Source organism: Thermobia domestica, chromosome 13 (assembly GCF_964235325.1).
Source record: "Thermobia domestica chromosome 13, izTheDome1.hap1.1, whole genome shotgun sequence".
Classification (NCBI taxonomy): Eukaryota; Metazoa; Arthropoda; class Insecta; order Zygentoma; family Lepismatidae; genus Thermobia; species Thermobia domestica.
Window position 1 is genome coordinate 114,191,507 of NC_137466.1, and position 16,620 is coordinate 114,208,126.

The following is a 16,620-nucleotide window of genomic DNA, read 5'->3' on the forward strand; positions in this document are numbered from 1 at the left end:
TAACATGTTTTCTACTGACTTTTGGATTTATATTCTTATAATGTAGCGTCAATTACATAACTTTTTTTCCCTTCGAGCATGGAATAAGAAAGAATCATAGTACTAATTGAATTGTATCGACAAATGGAGACATGACATGTAGAAGAAAGAGTAGACCTATACCATGTATTTGAGTATTATTTTTTTCTTTTTGAAAAATTGATTTAAAATATTAAAATCACTGTAATAAAATGTAAAATATAGGCTACGACTAGGGAAGGGGGCGCCAAAAAGTCATTTTGCCAGGGTAAAATTTTGCCTTAGTCCGCTCCTGCTGGTCATCGACAAAATAAATTGAGCTAAAATAAAAACATTTTAGTGTTTTAAAACATTGAGGCTCTGCTGGCTAAATAATCCTCTTAAAAAAGCTGTAATTCAACGCCAGACCATCGTCACTAAAAGCAGCGTAAAGCAGAAAAACACAGCAAAAACCATGGTCAAAGTACGTTACTTCTTTACGTAATCGTAACTTCTATCTTACCTCGCAATCCATCTTTCTTTTCTTTAAAAAAATTGTCAAACTTTTATTTAATGCTTTCTGCTTCGCTTACGCTGTTTCAAATCCAGTACTGCTCTTCTGAGCTCTTCAGCAACTTTGTTCGATAGTGTCTAAGGCAAAGAGCTAAACAAAAAGAGCTAAATCTTTCTATCCTAAAAATCCCTATTTTTCTCTAGCTTTCTTCCCAACGACAAGAAAGTATTGGGTACGATTGATTATAGATTATAGCGAACCACTAGCGTGCTGATTGGTTTTCTTTGTCTTCGTGTCATTTCCTTATTTCACCTCACAACAAAATTCTACAACGATACAAAATGTTCTTTTGACTGAAACATAGAAAATAAAATAAAAATAATTGTAATAAATATTTTGATTTTTTAAAAGAAAAACTTATCAAATAAAGTAAAACCAACCGTACTAGAATAATTATATTTTTAAGAAAATAATCTTTCTAGAAATTCTATTTATGCTTAACTATAAACAAAAACATGTGGCGCAATCTTATACAATTAATTTATAAATTATTAAATTCTAAAGTAAAATCATATTAAGTGTATCTTAATTTTATCAATAAAAAAAGAATGTTATAGCAGTAATATTACATTATAATATTACATTACATTACATTACATTTTGGTTTTTTAGTCATTCAATAGTGATGTTATTTTTTAAGAATTGAAAATATAATCGATAATCTGAGAATTGAAGTTCGGGTAATTGTCAATGTTGCCAAGTTAGTCGTTTTATGGCTAAGTCTAGCTATTTTCATATCGTAGTTAGCCAGTAAGAATGTAATTTAGATATTAGATATAACTTTGGCTAATTTCCAGCCATTTGATCTTACCGATAATTAAATATATTCTCCAACTAAAGTCCTTTAAAATTATGAGTAGAAGCAAAAATAAACTGAGATTACCCATTATCTTAATTCTTCTGATAGGTAATATTAGACTCTCAAACTATAATATACTACCTATTGAATCATTCTCAATATCTATAAAGGTAACCAAGGAACTTCTTTCACTTTTTTGTGGAGGTCTGTGTTCAATTGGTCCTCACACCGTAAGTTGAATGCGAGTGGAGATAAGGCGAAGGTCAGTTGCTGGTGTGAGTATATCCAACATACTACCTGCTTGTGGTAGTTCAGTTACACCGTGAACTTGTGTAAGGACATGGGACCTCCATAGAGCGTCATAAGGGGCGTGTATGCTGTACGAGTTCAAACTGGGCTCAAACTGGGCTGCAGCGGGACGGAAGATATATCAGGCCTTTGATGAGGGTGTTGTGACTACGCAGACAGTGCAGCGGTGGTTTAACAAGTTTAAGGACGGTGACAAAACACTCAAAGACGCACTACATGCCGGAAGACCAACATAGTACAAAATGAAGATCTTGAGGGAGCAATTAAGGCGAACAGTGGGCTTCAGACGTGTGAGGAACTGGGACTGCAATTCAGTGTGTGGAGAAACCAGTCGGCAGCACCTCCATCAAGTCGATGGGTCTCACATGATTTGACTCCGGGTCTGAAGACAACGCGACCGGACATCTGCATTTCTTTGCTGTCTCGTCTGAGGAAGGAGCCATTTCTGGACAGGGTATTGACATGTGATGATAAGTGGGTCCTGTACGAAGCTCCACGATATCACAATCATTGATTAGCATCTCATGAACCGTTTCCGAAACAACCGAAACCAGCACTGCGCCAGAAGAAGGTCCTCCTATATGTTTGCCAACTACAGTCCCGCGGGCCGCATGTTGCTTGCGAGGTCTTCTCGTGAGGTTCTCGAGAGTATAAGTATTAACATTTTTTATATTTTTATTGTTACATAAAAATTTAAAACACAGTTAATATATAATGACTTGGATTACTACGCTAAGTGGATGTATGTTCTAAGCGTGGAAATCAAAAATAAATTTAAGGTTAACAGTAGTTATGTTAGTGTTTTATTTCGTTTCGTTTATTTCGTCATGTTAAGTATCTAAAAATGTAAGCATATCATGTCTGTTTATGCTGCAGCGTGAAAAATGACTAGTTGTGAATAGTTGTAAAATCAGTATCATTGAGGGCAGGTATATCTATGGTTTTGCTTGCGATTTAATTTTTTTTTCATTTATTACATAAATGTTTTCATATTTGAAAAATTATCTAATATTTCTTCACCCAACCTTGAGAGTATAAGGATATTTTTCGAGCAAAATTTGAGTATCGTGCTTTTATTTGGAATAAATCCTTTCTTTCTTCAATTAATATTTCCAGAAAAAAATCTTGAATTATGCAAATTAAGGGTTGAATTCAATTGAATGTCGGTAATTTGGTTGTTAGTTTTTTAATACACATCCATAAATTTGACGATTTATGTGCTAGGGTATCATGAATGTATGCTATAAACGTAAAGCATAATATGAAGTTGTGGCCTTCGCCGCATAGAATTTCTATGTTGGGGCCCTTTAGTTAACTCTTTTAACTGCCACAATGTATTAGCAAAAACTATATTCCTATGGCCAAAACGTAATTTTGATTTTTCTAATTTTAATTGGACCGATTCTGCGTACTGCATGTATTATGAGACGTCCATAAGTGTCACGCGACACAAATTTATGAAAACAGTGAAGCATAGCGTTGATGCCTCATGGCGGTTAAACGGTTAAAGAAGTTGGCCATCACTGCCATAGAGTAATAAAGGATGCCTTTCTTTCTAGTCATACCTCAAGTCAACGTAGAAGTAAAGCGTACGAGTTAAGGGTGAAAGAGTGAAAGTATGACATTTGATTTAGACAATGTCATAGTACTCAGAACTGGTAAAAGCTAGAACTGTGAAATTTGCAGGCAATTTAGAGGAAGGTCAGAAGATTTGTTTGATAGCAAAACGAGATCGCGGGTGTTATTGTTGGCGGAGTTACAGGGTCAAAGGTCAAAATGCGATTTTTTCCTTATGGGATTTCAATGTTAAATAGTAGTCTCACATGCCATTTTTTTGAATATCCACCTCCGGTAGCAAAAATTGGTATATCGACATAAATTCTGATCCGAAACAATGTGATAACGAGAAATGTGGGCAATCGTGACCCGGTGACCTCTAGCAGGTCACCTGTGACCCTTGAAGGAAAAGCTCCCTTTTCAACAGCTTATCGTACACAACTAATTCAGTTGAAGATAATGTTAAAAACACATATGCACAAAGGATCTACTTAACATCCTTTTTAGCAAAACGAAGAGGTCAGCAATATCATCAGAGGTCAAAGGTCACGTAGTTAAAATGTCATATTTGATGTGTTAACAAATAAGAAACTGTGACATTGGAAATAATGCTTTGAAGTGCCATAGAACACATGTACAAAAATCCTTCCAACGAGTGTGTATGGGCATAGGGAAAAGGTCATCATAAGAGGTCAAAGGTCACCCAGTTAAAATTTCATGTTTGGTGTGTTAGCAACTATGAAACTGTGACGTTTGAAAAATGATTTGAGCTACCATGGAACACATGCATAAAGGTCCTTCGAATTGGAGTATATGGGCATAGGAAAATGGTCAACAATGTCATAAAAGGTCAAAGGTCACGCAGTTAAAGTTTCATGTTTGAAGTGTTAACAAGTATGAAACTGTAACTTTAGAAAGAATGATTTGAGCCTCCACAGGACACATGCACGCTGCACAGGACACAAGTCCTTACAATTCGTGTGTATGGGGATAGAAAAAGGTCAACAATGTCATAAAAGTTCAAAGGTCACGTAGTTAAAATATCACGTTTGATGTGTTAGAACATATGGAACGGCGACATTCGAAAAATGATTTGAAATGCCATAGAATACATACAGAAAGGTCCTTCTAACGGATGTGTATGGGCACAGGAAAAAAATCAAGAACGTACTTAAAGGTCAAAGGTCACGCAGTTAAAATTTCATGTTTGATGTATCAGCAAGTATGAAACTGTGATGTTGGAAATAAGGGAGCCATAGCTGCCATAGAAAATATGCATAAAGGTCTTTCCAATTGGTGTGTATGGGCATAGCAAAAAGCTCAACAATGTCATAAAAGGTCAAAGGTCACGCAGTTAAAATGTCATGTTTGATGTGTTAACAAGTATGAAACTGTGACGTTAGAAAGAATAATTGGAGCTCGCATAGAACACATGGATAAAGATCCTTCCAAGGGGAGTGCATGGACTTAGAAAAAGGTTAACAATGTCTAAAAGGTCAAAGGTCAGGCAGTTAAAACATGATAGTTTGTGTTAGCAAGTGATGAAAGTGTGACGTTTGAAAAGTGATTTGACCTGCCATAGAAAACATGCAAAAAGGCGCCCATGGAATGCATGCATAATTAATGGTCAACAGTGTCGTAAAAGGTCAAAGGTCACGAAATAAAATGTTTATAGTTCGTATATTGCCAAGTATGAGACGGCAATGTTTGAGAACTAATTTAGTTGGTATGGTATATAAAATTAAGAATATGTATTTGGGCTCTCGGAAATCTTTTCTTTTAAATAACAAGAATACTTAATTTTAGGAAGTCATTATAGAATGGGCACTATTGTGTGCAGGACATTCTAAGGCATAGTGGGTGGAGGATTTCCTTTCGTCTAGGTTCTAAAAAACATATTATTTGGGTAGCATTTTCCAATGAAAATATCACATGTAAATGCAAAACACACAGGAGTTCTCCAAAAATAAAATAAAAAATCCTGAGAACAGACTGTACTACAAATTGTTCGTTATTTCTTTGTATTCATATAAAAAAGGATAATGTATTGAAAATCCCGTATTCTCATGAAAAATAAATATGGCAGCCTTAATATTTCCTTGATGCTTACCCAGGAAATTGAGAAAATAAAAATAATTCCACTGGAAATAAATTGCTTCCCCATATGTAGGAAGAAACGCACTCTTATCGTTTATTTATACCCTTTCATGACTGAAGCATAAACAAGACCTGTTTATGTTTTGAACTCACGTCAAATAATCAGTCTGTTTCGTTCACAAGGGTAGTTTGGTGTTGATAGAATGATAATCTGGTAGGACAGAGACAGTGAGGCCGTGGAGTGTGGAGTTGAGCTTAAAATTAAATGAGTTTGTGAATCTTGAGTATTTGGGAATATTGTGTGTAAGAAAATAATAGGTGCTGTATTTCTTATTTTCCCTATACTCATAGGCCTACGTGTTTGGAAGTGTGTGTGTGTGTGTGTAATTGTGTAAGTCACAGTGGATATTCTAACAAAGGAACAACGTGCCGATTTGCCTACAGTTCTTAGTAGGAAGTAGGTTACAAAAACGCGGAGAAAGGCGTTTGCACGCTGGGGTGTGAAAATAAACAATACCCAAATTCTTCATCTTTGCAAACAGTTTCGGAATAACTGTTTTAGAAAGGAACATCTTTCTCAGCGACAACGAAAGGCAGGACCACCTGTAAGGATCTCTACCGAGGATACTAAACGCAAAGTGATTCGTTCTATGCTTAATTCACCAAGAAAATCAATCCGTCGCCGGAGTGATGCATCCAACGTTAAAAGAAGTTCGCTGAGTAGGATATTGCGTGTGCTTGAGGTTAAGGCGTACAGTATGAAGATTCTAAATAAATTACATAATGATTATTCCGGTGCCAGAATTTTATTTTGTAACTGGTTGATAGACAAATTAAATAAAAATCCAATATTTTTATTTCAACTTATAATGTCAGATGAAGTTGTTTTTTTAATGGAACAGTGTCTTCGTCACATGAACGGTTCTTGGGACCCAGTCCACCGGCGGAAAGAATTGAACGCTGTGTAAATCAAAGGGGTATTATGGTGTGGATGGGACTAACAGCAACTGGTCTAATAGGGCCGTTTTTCTTCGAAGGAAACGTTAATCAACTTACATACCAAAATATGTTGCGAGAATTTCTTTTCCATGAACTTGATCCACACAATGATATGTGGTTTCAACAGGATGGTTCTCCAGCACATCGTACTAGGGCAACATTGCAAATTTTAAGAGGAAGGTTTGGAAACCGTTTAATAAGTATAGTTTCTGATGTTGAGTGGCCAGCTGAAAGTCCTGATCTAACCCCAAGCGACTTCTTTCTATGGGGCTTTCTTAAGCAACAAGTTTATAAAACTCCTTCAGTAACACTTGAAGAACTTCGACGATCGATACAGCGTGCCGTTGAACAGATAACCCCAGACACTCTTTAAAAAAATCTTCACAAAGACACTTATATACAATGAAGTCAGTGTTTGTTGTACACGTAACACAATATTTCACATATTTCTGTGCAGTAAATAGCTATTAATATGTTTCAATAAGGAAAAAAAAAACATTTAGAATGCAGTTTTGCAAAGCTAAGTAATTAACAAAAGGTGGGACTCACACTATGTTCAATTCATTGTTTTAAACATCACAGAAACATACCTACCATTGCCTGCAGCATTTGAATTACAAAATTAGGCTTCTTCACCTTATGGCAATATTGACCTTTTCATTATGGTCATGTGCACCCCTTGGAAGGAAATTTCTGCATGTGTTTTATGGAAGCTCAAATCCGTATTTAAAACGCCACAGTTTTATACTTGCTAACACATCAAACATGAAATTTTAATTTGTGACCTTTGACCCTTTATGACATTGTTGACCTTTCTGCTATGCCCATACACACCAATTCGAAGGACCTTTATGCATGTTTTCTGTAGTAGCACAAAGCATTTTTCAAACGTCTCAGTTTTATACTTGCTGACACATCAAACATGAAATTTTACCTGCGTGACCTTTGACCTTTTACGTTATTGTTGACCTCACACACACACCAATTGGAAGATATTTTCTGTATGTGTACAGTGGCAGCTCAAATCCTTATTTCCAACATCACAGTTTCATACTTGTTAACACTTCAAACATGAAATTTTAACTGCGTGACCTTTGACCTTTTATGACATTGTTGACCTTTTTCCTATGCCCATATACACCAATTCGAAGGACCTTTATGCATGTGTTCCATGGTAGCTCAAATCATTTTTCAAACGTCACAGTTTCATAGTTGCTAACACATCAAACATGAAATTTTAACTGGGTGACCTTTGACCTCTTATGATGACCTTTTCCCTATGCCCATACACACTCGTTGGAAGGATTTTTGTACATGTGTTCTATGGCACTTCAAAGCATTATTTCCAATGTCACAGTTTCTTATTTGTTAACACATCAAATATGACATTTTAACTACGTGACCTTTGACCTCTGATGATATTGCTGACCTCTACGTTTTGCTAAAAAGGATGTTAAGTAGATCCTTTGTGCATATGTGTTTTTAACATTATCTTCAACTGAATTAGTTGTGTACAATAAGCTGTTGAAAAGGGAGCTTTTCCTTCAAGGGTCACAGGTGACCTGCTAGAGGTCACCGGGTCACGATTGCCCACATTTCTCGTTATCACATTGTTTCGGATCAGAATTTATGTCGATATACCAATTTTTGCTACCGGAGATGGATATTCAAAAAAATGGCATGTGAGACTACTATTTAACATTGAAATCCCATAAGGAAAAAATCGCATTTTGACCTTTGACCCTGTAACTCCGCCAACAATAACACCCGCGATCTCGTTTTGCTATCAAACAAATCTTCTGACCTTCCTCTAAATTGCCTGCAAATTTCACAGTTCTAGCTTTTACCAGTTCTGAGTACTATGAAATTAAAGTTTACACACGAATTATGGGACAGTCTGTATATATATATATATATATATATATATATATATATATATATATATATAACAGCATATTTGGTTAGATTCTCGAGCCATTTGGCTATTTTTGAAAGCATTTGTTGACAACATTGGTAATTGGAGTTATATTGTACTCTACAGAAGAAACGCTAGTCGCATCTAACTATGGGCCCTATACCGATAAAAAAAAAAAAGTAGGGAAAATGTTCGTAACGATCGTTGCGTGGAGCAGTGACGGATCCAGCCCGTGGCCGGGGAGCCTGCCCCCCCCCCCACCAGTTTTCTGAGTGACAAAAATAATTTAAGCTATTATTTATATATTTTGAAAGTTTATAGTAAACTCATGGTATACCTATCATAGTCTGAGACCTGGTAGGTTCCCCAGTTTTTACCTTTTAGATCCGCCACTGGCGTGGAGTACAAAATTAAAAAAAAAAAAAGAATAACAGTATGAGACACTGAAAGCAGGTAAATTTTTATCAGTAAACCGACTTTCAAAAGTTACAAATGTATTCTTATTCAGCATCTATCACAATTATTATGAATCCATTTTAAACAAGATAAACAGTATACCTAATTTCCTTCTACGATTTTTCCGAAACATTTATCTTCATACATACACACACAAATGAAAAACAGCATCATGATCCAATGGAACCGATCTGGTCGAAGTCGACCTCTAAAGAGAAGTTGGAATGAAAATCTCATTTTTAGTGGTGGATACTTCTTGAAATACACCATTCTATGCTAACCGACACGTCCTCTTGGAAATTAAGGATTTCACTACAAGATGCATCACTGTGCATAATATAAAAACTGCTATTACTTCATTTAAGTTAAGTTAAAAGAATACTTTCACATCTCGAAACGTTTTGAGGAATGTAACTTTTGATTTTATGGTATAGCTACACCAAAATTGAAAGCAGAGCATTATGGGTATATGGAAAAATAGATTTCTTGCTTACTGTTTAGAGGCAGTAGCACATAGATCAAATTCACAAGTATCTCATATTACTCACTATTCCGTAATAATCTCAACTCCCCTGTAATGCAAACTTTGAAAGAATTGTTTCTAATGAAATTTTAACGTAATTCCAACGCTGTTTCGTGATCTTGATATTAATAAAAGGACAATAGGATCGACAACAAACCTAAATAGTAAAAAAGGATAACGACTACAATGTCGTTTAGTTAGATAACGTCTCCACTAACACGTACCATAGTGAAGAAGGATGATAGCGACATCTATTAACCTCCAAATTCCCTCGTTTTATTCCACATCATTTAGTTTCACCTGGTTTTCTCCCGGTTGGTAATTTCCTTTCGTGATTTCTGCCTGGAAGCCCTGTTGATGTACAGAGGACAATTAAGACATTAACCGCTGGTGTTCTCTCCTCGGGACATTGGACATAGACCTCGTGGATCTCCCAGGAGTACTTTTCGCCGAAGATTTAACAGACAGTCTGTAGGTGAAACTTTTCCTGTCCTCCACCCCCCCCCCCTCAACACAACACCAACGAAACCTTTACAAATAGCTTCTATTATCACGCAATAGCAGGGTTGCCATAGAATTTAACTTGTTTTTGAAACTCTAAGAACGCAATTTTCTTGTACTGTTACGAGATTTTAGGTGATCGTATTTTTTTTTTTTTTTTTAAGATTTGACTACTAATCTATTAGGAATACAATCGATTCATGAATATACATTGTTGTTATCAGATAATCCACGGAGGGGCCAAACCCACACCATAAAACTTCCAAACTGAACACACATTTGTACACTTTTTCAATAAAACTATACTTTTTTTTAACAAGAAAATGATTGATCTACTTAGAATGAAAATTTAATCTTACAATTCATCTATACTCTTTCTCTTATAAAAACAATGTAGTTCTCTCATTTTTTCTGAAAATATAGGTGAAAGTATATTACAATGACTTATATCTTTTCGGGTGTAGATAATACTCGTTCAAACTACATAGGTGTAGTGGTTTGCAGTGTTGGACCCCTCCCAACAAAAATTTCTGGGTACGTGCCTGGTCTGTAGCGAGAAAAAGGTAACGGAAACTCAACAGACTAAAATTTTCTTAGTTACCAGAACCTAATTTTTTCGAGGATGATTTGATTGTTATGCCAAAATATTAATGATACATCGAATCCGATGGTTAACCTTTGATGTGCGAGGTTTAGTTTAGGGAATATATATATATATATATATATATATATATATATATATATATGAATCAATATCATGAGATAATTGGGAAGCTACATGCATTAAGAGGTAACGAACTCCGAACTAGAAATCCCCTAAAACGATTTTGAAAAAAAAATGTGCCCATCCATTGTTCGGGAATCTCATTCATCGTCTTATTAAATACTGTCTGACTATATAATCTCTTGCTATTTCAAGAAATATATATTATTTCTATAATCTAAAACACTCTGCTCGTCTAGTTTTTCAGCAGCTCATACTTTCATAAATACTAATTATTTAATCCGCGAATAATATTACCAACATAATTTTGCAGCAGCTTATAGTATATGATACAATCTTGTGTTGAATATCTTGCCCATCAAACTCTATTTCCGCATAAATTAGTTGACAGTTTTAAATTTATCGTTTATCAAGATTACCAAACTTCTCATTTTCCCGGACATATACTCTTCTTTCTTCCCAGAAAATGTATGTCAACGGTATTTTAAAATATAGTAATAACCTATATCTGAGTATTATGAAGAAAACAATCAGAACAAGATTATATATTAAATAATTTCCTAAATGAGCATATTACAAGCTATTTATGACATCGCATCGAGAGTCAGAAGCGAGTTATAACTACTAGAGCCTTCCTATTTCACGTATGCTCTCAGAAAATATGTGAAACGTACGTCTGACCCACCCCTGCCGCCCTCTGACGGAGGAAACCTTTTTTTGTTTTGTTTTGTTTGGGGAAAGAAGTGAATGACCTAGGCTGTGTTCCTAATTTGTCATTTAGTCGTTTGGTCTCGACATATTTGTGGCAAGTAAAGATCGTAGAGTATTTAGAATAGCTAACAAGATGTGCACAGCAAAGCCCGTTAATCTGGGGAGCCTGTGCACATCAAACTATTGAAGAATCTCGGAGAAAGCAACTAGTCCCTCCTCTTTCCAGGAGGGTGCGGGAAAACATATATCGACAGCAGCACCAGCAGGAGCACCTTTGAAATGAAAAGGCTCTAGCATTCTTGTTGTTTGGATGGTTATTTGAGTTGGTATTCGAATTCACTTTTAGCATTAGGCTGTATGAAGCGTCGGTCTACATGTAATGGAGATGAGAATCGCATGAGTTCCCATCGGGAATCGAATCCGTGACTCCCGAACCAAAAGCACGTACATTAATCATATAACCACGAAAGAGTGGTCTTCTTGTATTCTGATGTTGGTACTGCTGATGACGTCATATGATTTTACTTGTTTTATCTTAGAGTTCTGCATTGCTGCCATGTTGAGGGATATAACTCTATGACAAAGAGATCTTTCTCGTGGTCATGGTTTGTATAATTTTCTTGTAAAGATTGCATAATACACCTTCAAGAAGCAGTAGAATTTATCTTACTATCTTTATCTACCAGACATATGCAGAGCTACCAAAGTTTCACACATTGAAATTACCAAATGAAAAGTGTCACATATATCCTTTCATTGCATTAATTCTATAATCCAATATTTCTCTTACGGATTGAACGATTAGTCCATGAAGCTCCGGATATATATGGAGATGCTGTTTTGTATTAATCAAAGCATGCAATATTTTATACAAGTACTTTTCGTTTCTCATTGTGAATCTACGATAGACTTTCAAACTTTATGCGAATTCGATATTGAGATCCGAAAAAGTAGATTTATAACTCCTGGTCGTTATTCGTATAGAGATAATACGAGAGATAGAATCTGTTTACCGTACGCTAAATCCTCATGATAAACAGTTTATTTCTATCTCTTACAATTATTACTTTATAGGAATCAATATTGAAGTCAGAAGTTGCACTAGTTTCTATTACTTCTGGGTTTAGTAAAACAGCATGCTTTACTTTATGGGAATCAATACTATTAAAACCGGGAGAGGCAGTAGATTGCTGTCACTTTTGATTGCAAAAGAGCTATAAAGTCGGAAATGTAAACTGTTCTTATGGTTCTGAATGCGCTAAGAAACTACTTTCCAATATCTATTATATATATATATATATATATATATATATATATATATATAAATGTGGCAATCAGTGTTGAACAGGAAAGCGTAGATTTCCACTACTTCTGGTTTGCATAGAGGGGAAAACTTCGCGACGAAAGTTATTTGTGGGACTTTCAATCCATATCAAAAAGCCATATTTTGTGCTACATCTTATAGTTTTTGCTCTATGGAAATCAGCATTGAATCCGGAAGTAGTAGTAAATTTATGCCATTTCTGATTTTAGTAGAGAGGTGCGTATGAAAATGATATATTTTCTTGCAATACTGAATACATTTATCAAAAAATGCTTATCCCTACGTGTTTCCATATTGGATTTGATTGATTTTTAGTTTAGCGTTCCTTTTCAGAGGCGAGACTATATGAAAAGTGGACCTACATCTTAACGTGGAAAACGAACCACATGAGCTCCCACCGGGAATCGAGCCCGGGTCTTCTATGCCAAAGGCATGTACGCTAACCGCTTAGCCACGACAGAGCTCTTTCCTTACTTGAGAACATTGAAAGAAGAAATAGATGATTTCTACTTTCAATAGATTGTTAGCTAAGGAGATGGAATCGATTATTCGGGCGTTGATTCGATTTCAGAAAATCCTCTTCTCGATATCTCTTACCGTTTTAGGTCTGATAGCTGTCTACAGAGAGAGGAATGGACATAGCCGTTCGGCAAGACTTCCGAGTCTTAAACGTGGCATAGTTTGGAAATATAATAATTGAAATCGATTTGTAAAAACTAACCTACAGTATTTTAATTTAATTACCATGTTTGTCAACATATGCGTATAAGGCGCACTCCATTCTCTGTAGACGAAAAAAAAAATTATTTAGACGAAAAAGAATATTGTCAATGCATATTACAAGCTTCCTTTTTAAATACATGTAAAACAAGGTATTAATGATGAAACAATGGTTAACTAAATGTACCGTAGAATCTGGGATTAGTTATAGCGCATATGCATTCAGAGAAATGCATACACACTGAAACGGTAAAAAGAGCAATTACATCCCAACTGCATTTACTGCATGACTAGAATATTATTGGATAACACCGTACGGAAGCAACGAAAAATAGTGGAATTTTAACGTACCAGATTGATTATTTAAAATTCAAATAATTAAATCTCTGTATTGTCATAAAAGGTGCACCTTATTTTAAAAAGTATTTTTTCGGCAAAGAAGCTTCCTTCTTTTACACTAGCAAATATGCACATATCCACAGTTGAATTTTCTATTTCATTAGCTGGTAGATGTATATTTTACCCTGCCCAACAAACATCATAGATTTACACTGGAAACAAGAAGATGGCAATTGCATTTTTAAAAATATTTTAGCTGTTTTATTTATTTATATTGATATATAAATATTTTAAAATAATTTTTATATTACATAATGTATTTTTCTGAAATTGTCCTAGAAATGATAATTTACTTATGTAAGAATGTTTGGTTCCAACAATTTTCTCAAGAACTGCTGCAAGGAATTTGTTTCTGTTATTATACATATTTCATTAACTACAGGGTATATCATAGTTCGTACGCAATAATGTGTAACATCAGAAGTGAGCACAGGAAGTTCGTACATTAAAGTTTGTTGAAATAATAATATTATTCATTTACTTCAATGTATATAAATCAGAATGGACTATAAAGGTATTTCTCGTTATACGCGTTTTTGATATAACACAATTTTTAAAAGGCTATGAAAAATGTACAATAGTTTGTATTCACTCTGTACGGTTGTAGTGTATGACTATCTTGAAATGTAAAACAACGGGACAACTGATATATAGAGGGATCTTAATGTTGAGCTCACCGAACACTTCTACAACATAACTGAATGAATTCTTTCAGTACGTTGCCAACGTGATTAAAGTTGTTGAAAAATATTATGAGAAACACCGATGAAAGTGTAAAAAGTTCCAGGAAAATTTCCAGAATTCTTTAGAAAGAATTGAATAAATACAGGAAACTGTTACTCATCAGATGAGCCTAATAACAGCCGAAAATCACCAATTTCCACCCCAGTACCTTCAAGTAAGTAAGAAACTAATCCTTTCATGTCGGGGCCAGTTCCTGTATCGTATCACTGAAGTCTGCCACCTATTAACTTACATAGCTTATATTTTTTGTATAACTTTAAAGTTAATAAAACATTTCATCACAAAGATTGAATTTTAGTCAATTTTAGTCATTTTCGTCCTTCGCTTGATCTTTCTCTTTAAAAAAGTCAATATCAGGGTAGTATATATCCTACACAATCGATGGAATTTATCCTATGTTGACAAAAATTGGGATGGTGATAGAAATTCACAAGCTTAGTACACATATAAAGTATTTTGATTTGCAAACCTTTATTCCCTGACAATGAGTTATTGGTCATCATATTTGGAGTTAGACTTATTATATATAATATATGTGTGAGCTAAGAACATGGTAACCAAAAAAATTTCAATTCCTGAGTTATGTAGCACCTGATAGAGAGCAAACCATACCGTTTCATTTAATCCTGTCAGAGTTCAAATTGTGCTCTATAGTTCGCAGTAATATTCACTTATGATAAGCCTCTTTGTAACGTTTTGGAATACATAAGATGGTAACCATGGTAACCAACGATGGCGGGCAATGAGGAGCCCTGTACCAACTTCTCATTCAAAAGAAAAGATTTTGCATATTAGATGTTTATTACAGCCAATTCAATGAAGATAATTTATTATTGAGTGACTCAGGAAGTGAGTATTGTCCCGAAGATGATACAACTGAATCGTTGTGGGGAGGTGGGCCACGGTGGCTCAGTGGTAGAGCGTTCACCTCTGGTGCTTGGAGTCCCGGGTTCGATCCCACCCCCGCCAAGTGAACTTTGTGGTGGACGAACACCGTGTGCATGGGTTTTCTCGGGGTTCTGTTTCCTCCCACTTCCTTCATTCCACCATTTCATTCATTACTCATTATCACCGTCTCCTTTAGCCTAACCTGCATAACGTGGGGCGTAAAACTCAAAGATTTCATTTCATTTTCGTCGTGGGGAAATAATGATTTAAGTTGCACTATGCTTTCTGCCACGATCTGTATGTTGCTTACCATGTTCTGTTTTCATGATTTTTCAGAATTTCATTTGGGTATTTTCCATTCGCTTTTGCACAATATATTATTGTTTTCGGATTAGAGTTGCCATTTAGTGCAATTATGTTGAGTGAATTATGCTGTATTTTCAATAATAAGCAGTTAATGTGGGATATCATGTTTTGCATTGTAGTAGTTCGTGTGGGATATCATTTTAGTAATTTCCGTATACGTCACCCAGATTTTTTTTTTTTTGACCACTAGGAATCCAGCTTGTATTTACAGCAACACTGTATGTCTTTTAAACATTTACGAGGATCCGTTGCTGGTCCAATAAAAATCCAGGAAAACAATTTTTCGCACCAGCAAGCGTCCATTAGCACAATATGTGTTCACAAATATTCTTTCGGAATCCGCACTGCGTTGCTGGAAATTCATGCAGGATTGTGAATGGTCCAGCAAGATTGTGTAACTTGGACAAAGAAGTGAACATGTGGTCCTTGTACTCCAAAAACCGAAAGAACTTATAATCATCATAATTTATTGCATCATCCGTTTATCGTCATTCAACGAAATTGGACGTAGTGTTATTATTAGTACGTCGCCCACGTGTTTTTCTTTTATTAATAATACTTTCCTTTGGTGAAGTGCAAGGGCCTACATCCCATTCTTCGCATCCTAATTAACTATAGCTTTCGTTTGATGTAGAAAACATACCTAATTGTGAAGAACACTCAGGGCTGGCGGAGGGAACTGGGCTACCCCTAGGATTGGGTTAGGTTAGGTTAGAAATGGATATCCAGGGTGGCAAACGGAAATAGAACCAATATTAATATTCTAAGGTGTGTATCAAATTGACATAGAAGAACTTGTTGATACAGAAGAAGACCAACACGTTATAGAGGAAAAGCAATATACTCCAAGATTCATTTTTGTGTAAACTCTTGTGAAACCAATTGGTGTTTATATTAGATTTTCTTAATTTAGAATCGATTTCTTTAGTTAATAAGGTTTTTCACAAAGTTTCTAATATTTGCATTACTTGAATTAAAACTCCACTTGTTCGAGTTTTTCTTTATTTCGTTAGGTAC

At 35.3% G+C, this 16,620-nt stretch overlaps 2 protein-coding genes across 3 annotated transcripts in view; both read left to right on the top strand.

Annotated features, from left to right (window-relative positions):
• LOC145668440 (thrombospondin type-1 domain-containing protein 7B-like) overlaps positions 1 to 16,620 on the top strand; it is a 1,268,628-nt gene that overhangs the window by 198,059 nt on the left and 1,053,949 nt on the right. The gene's annotated exons all lie outside the window — the stretch shown is intronic.
• LOC145667721 (uncharacterized) lies at positions 6,316 to 6,705 on the top strand. The gene has a single exon (XM_081735177.1). It carries the CDS (start codon positions 6,316 to 6,318, stop codon positions 6,703 to 6,705), a length of 390 nt encoding a protein of 129 aa, XP_081591303.1.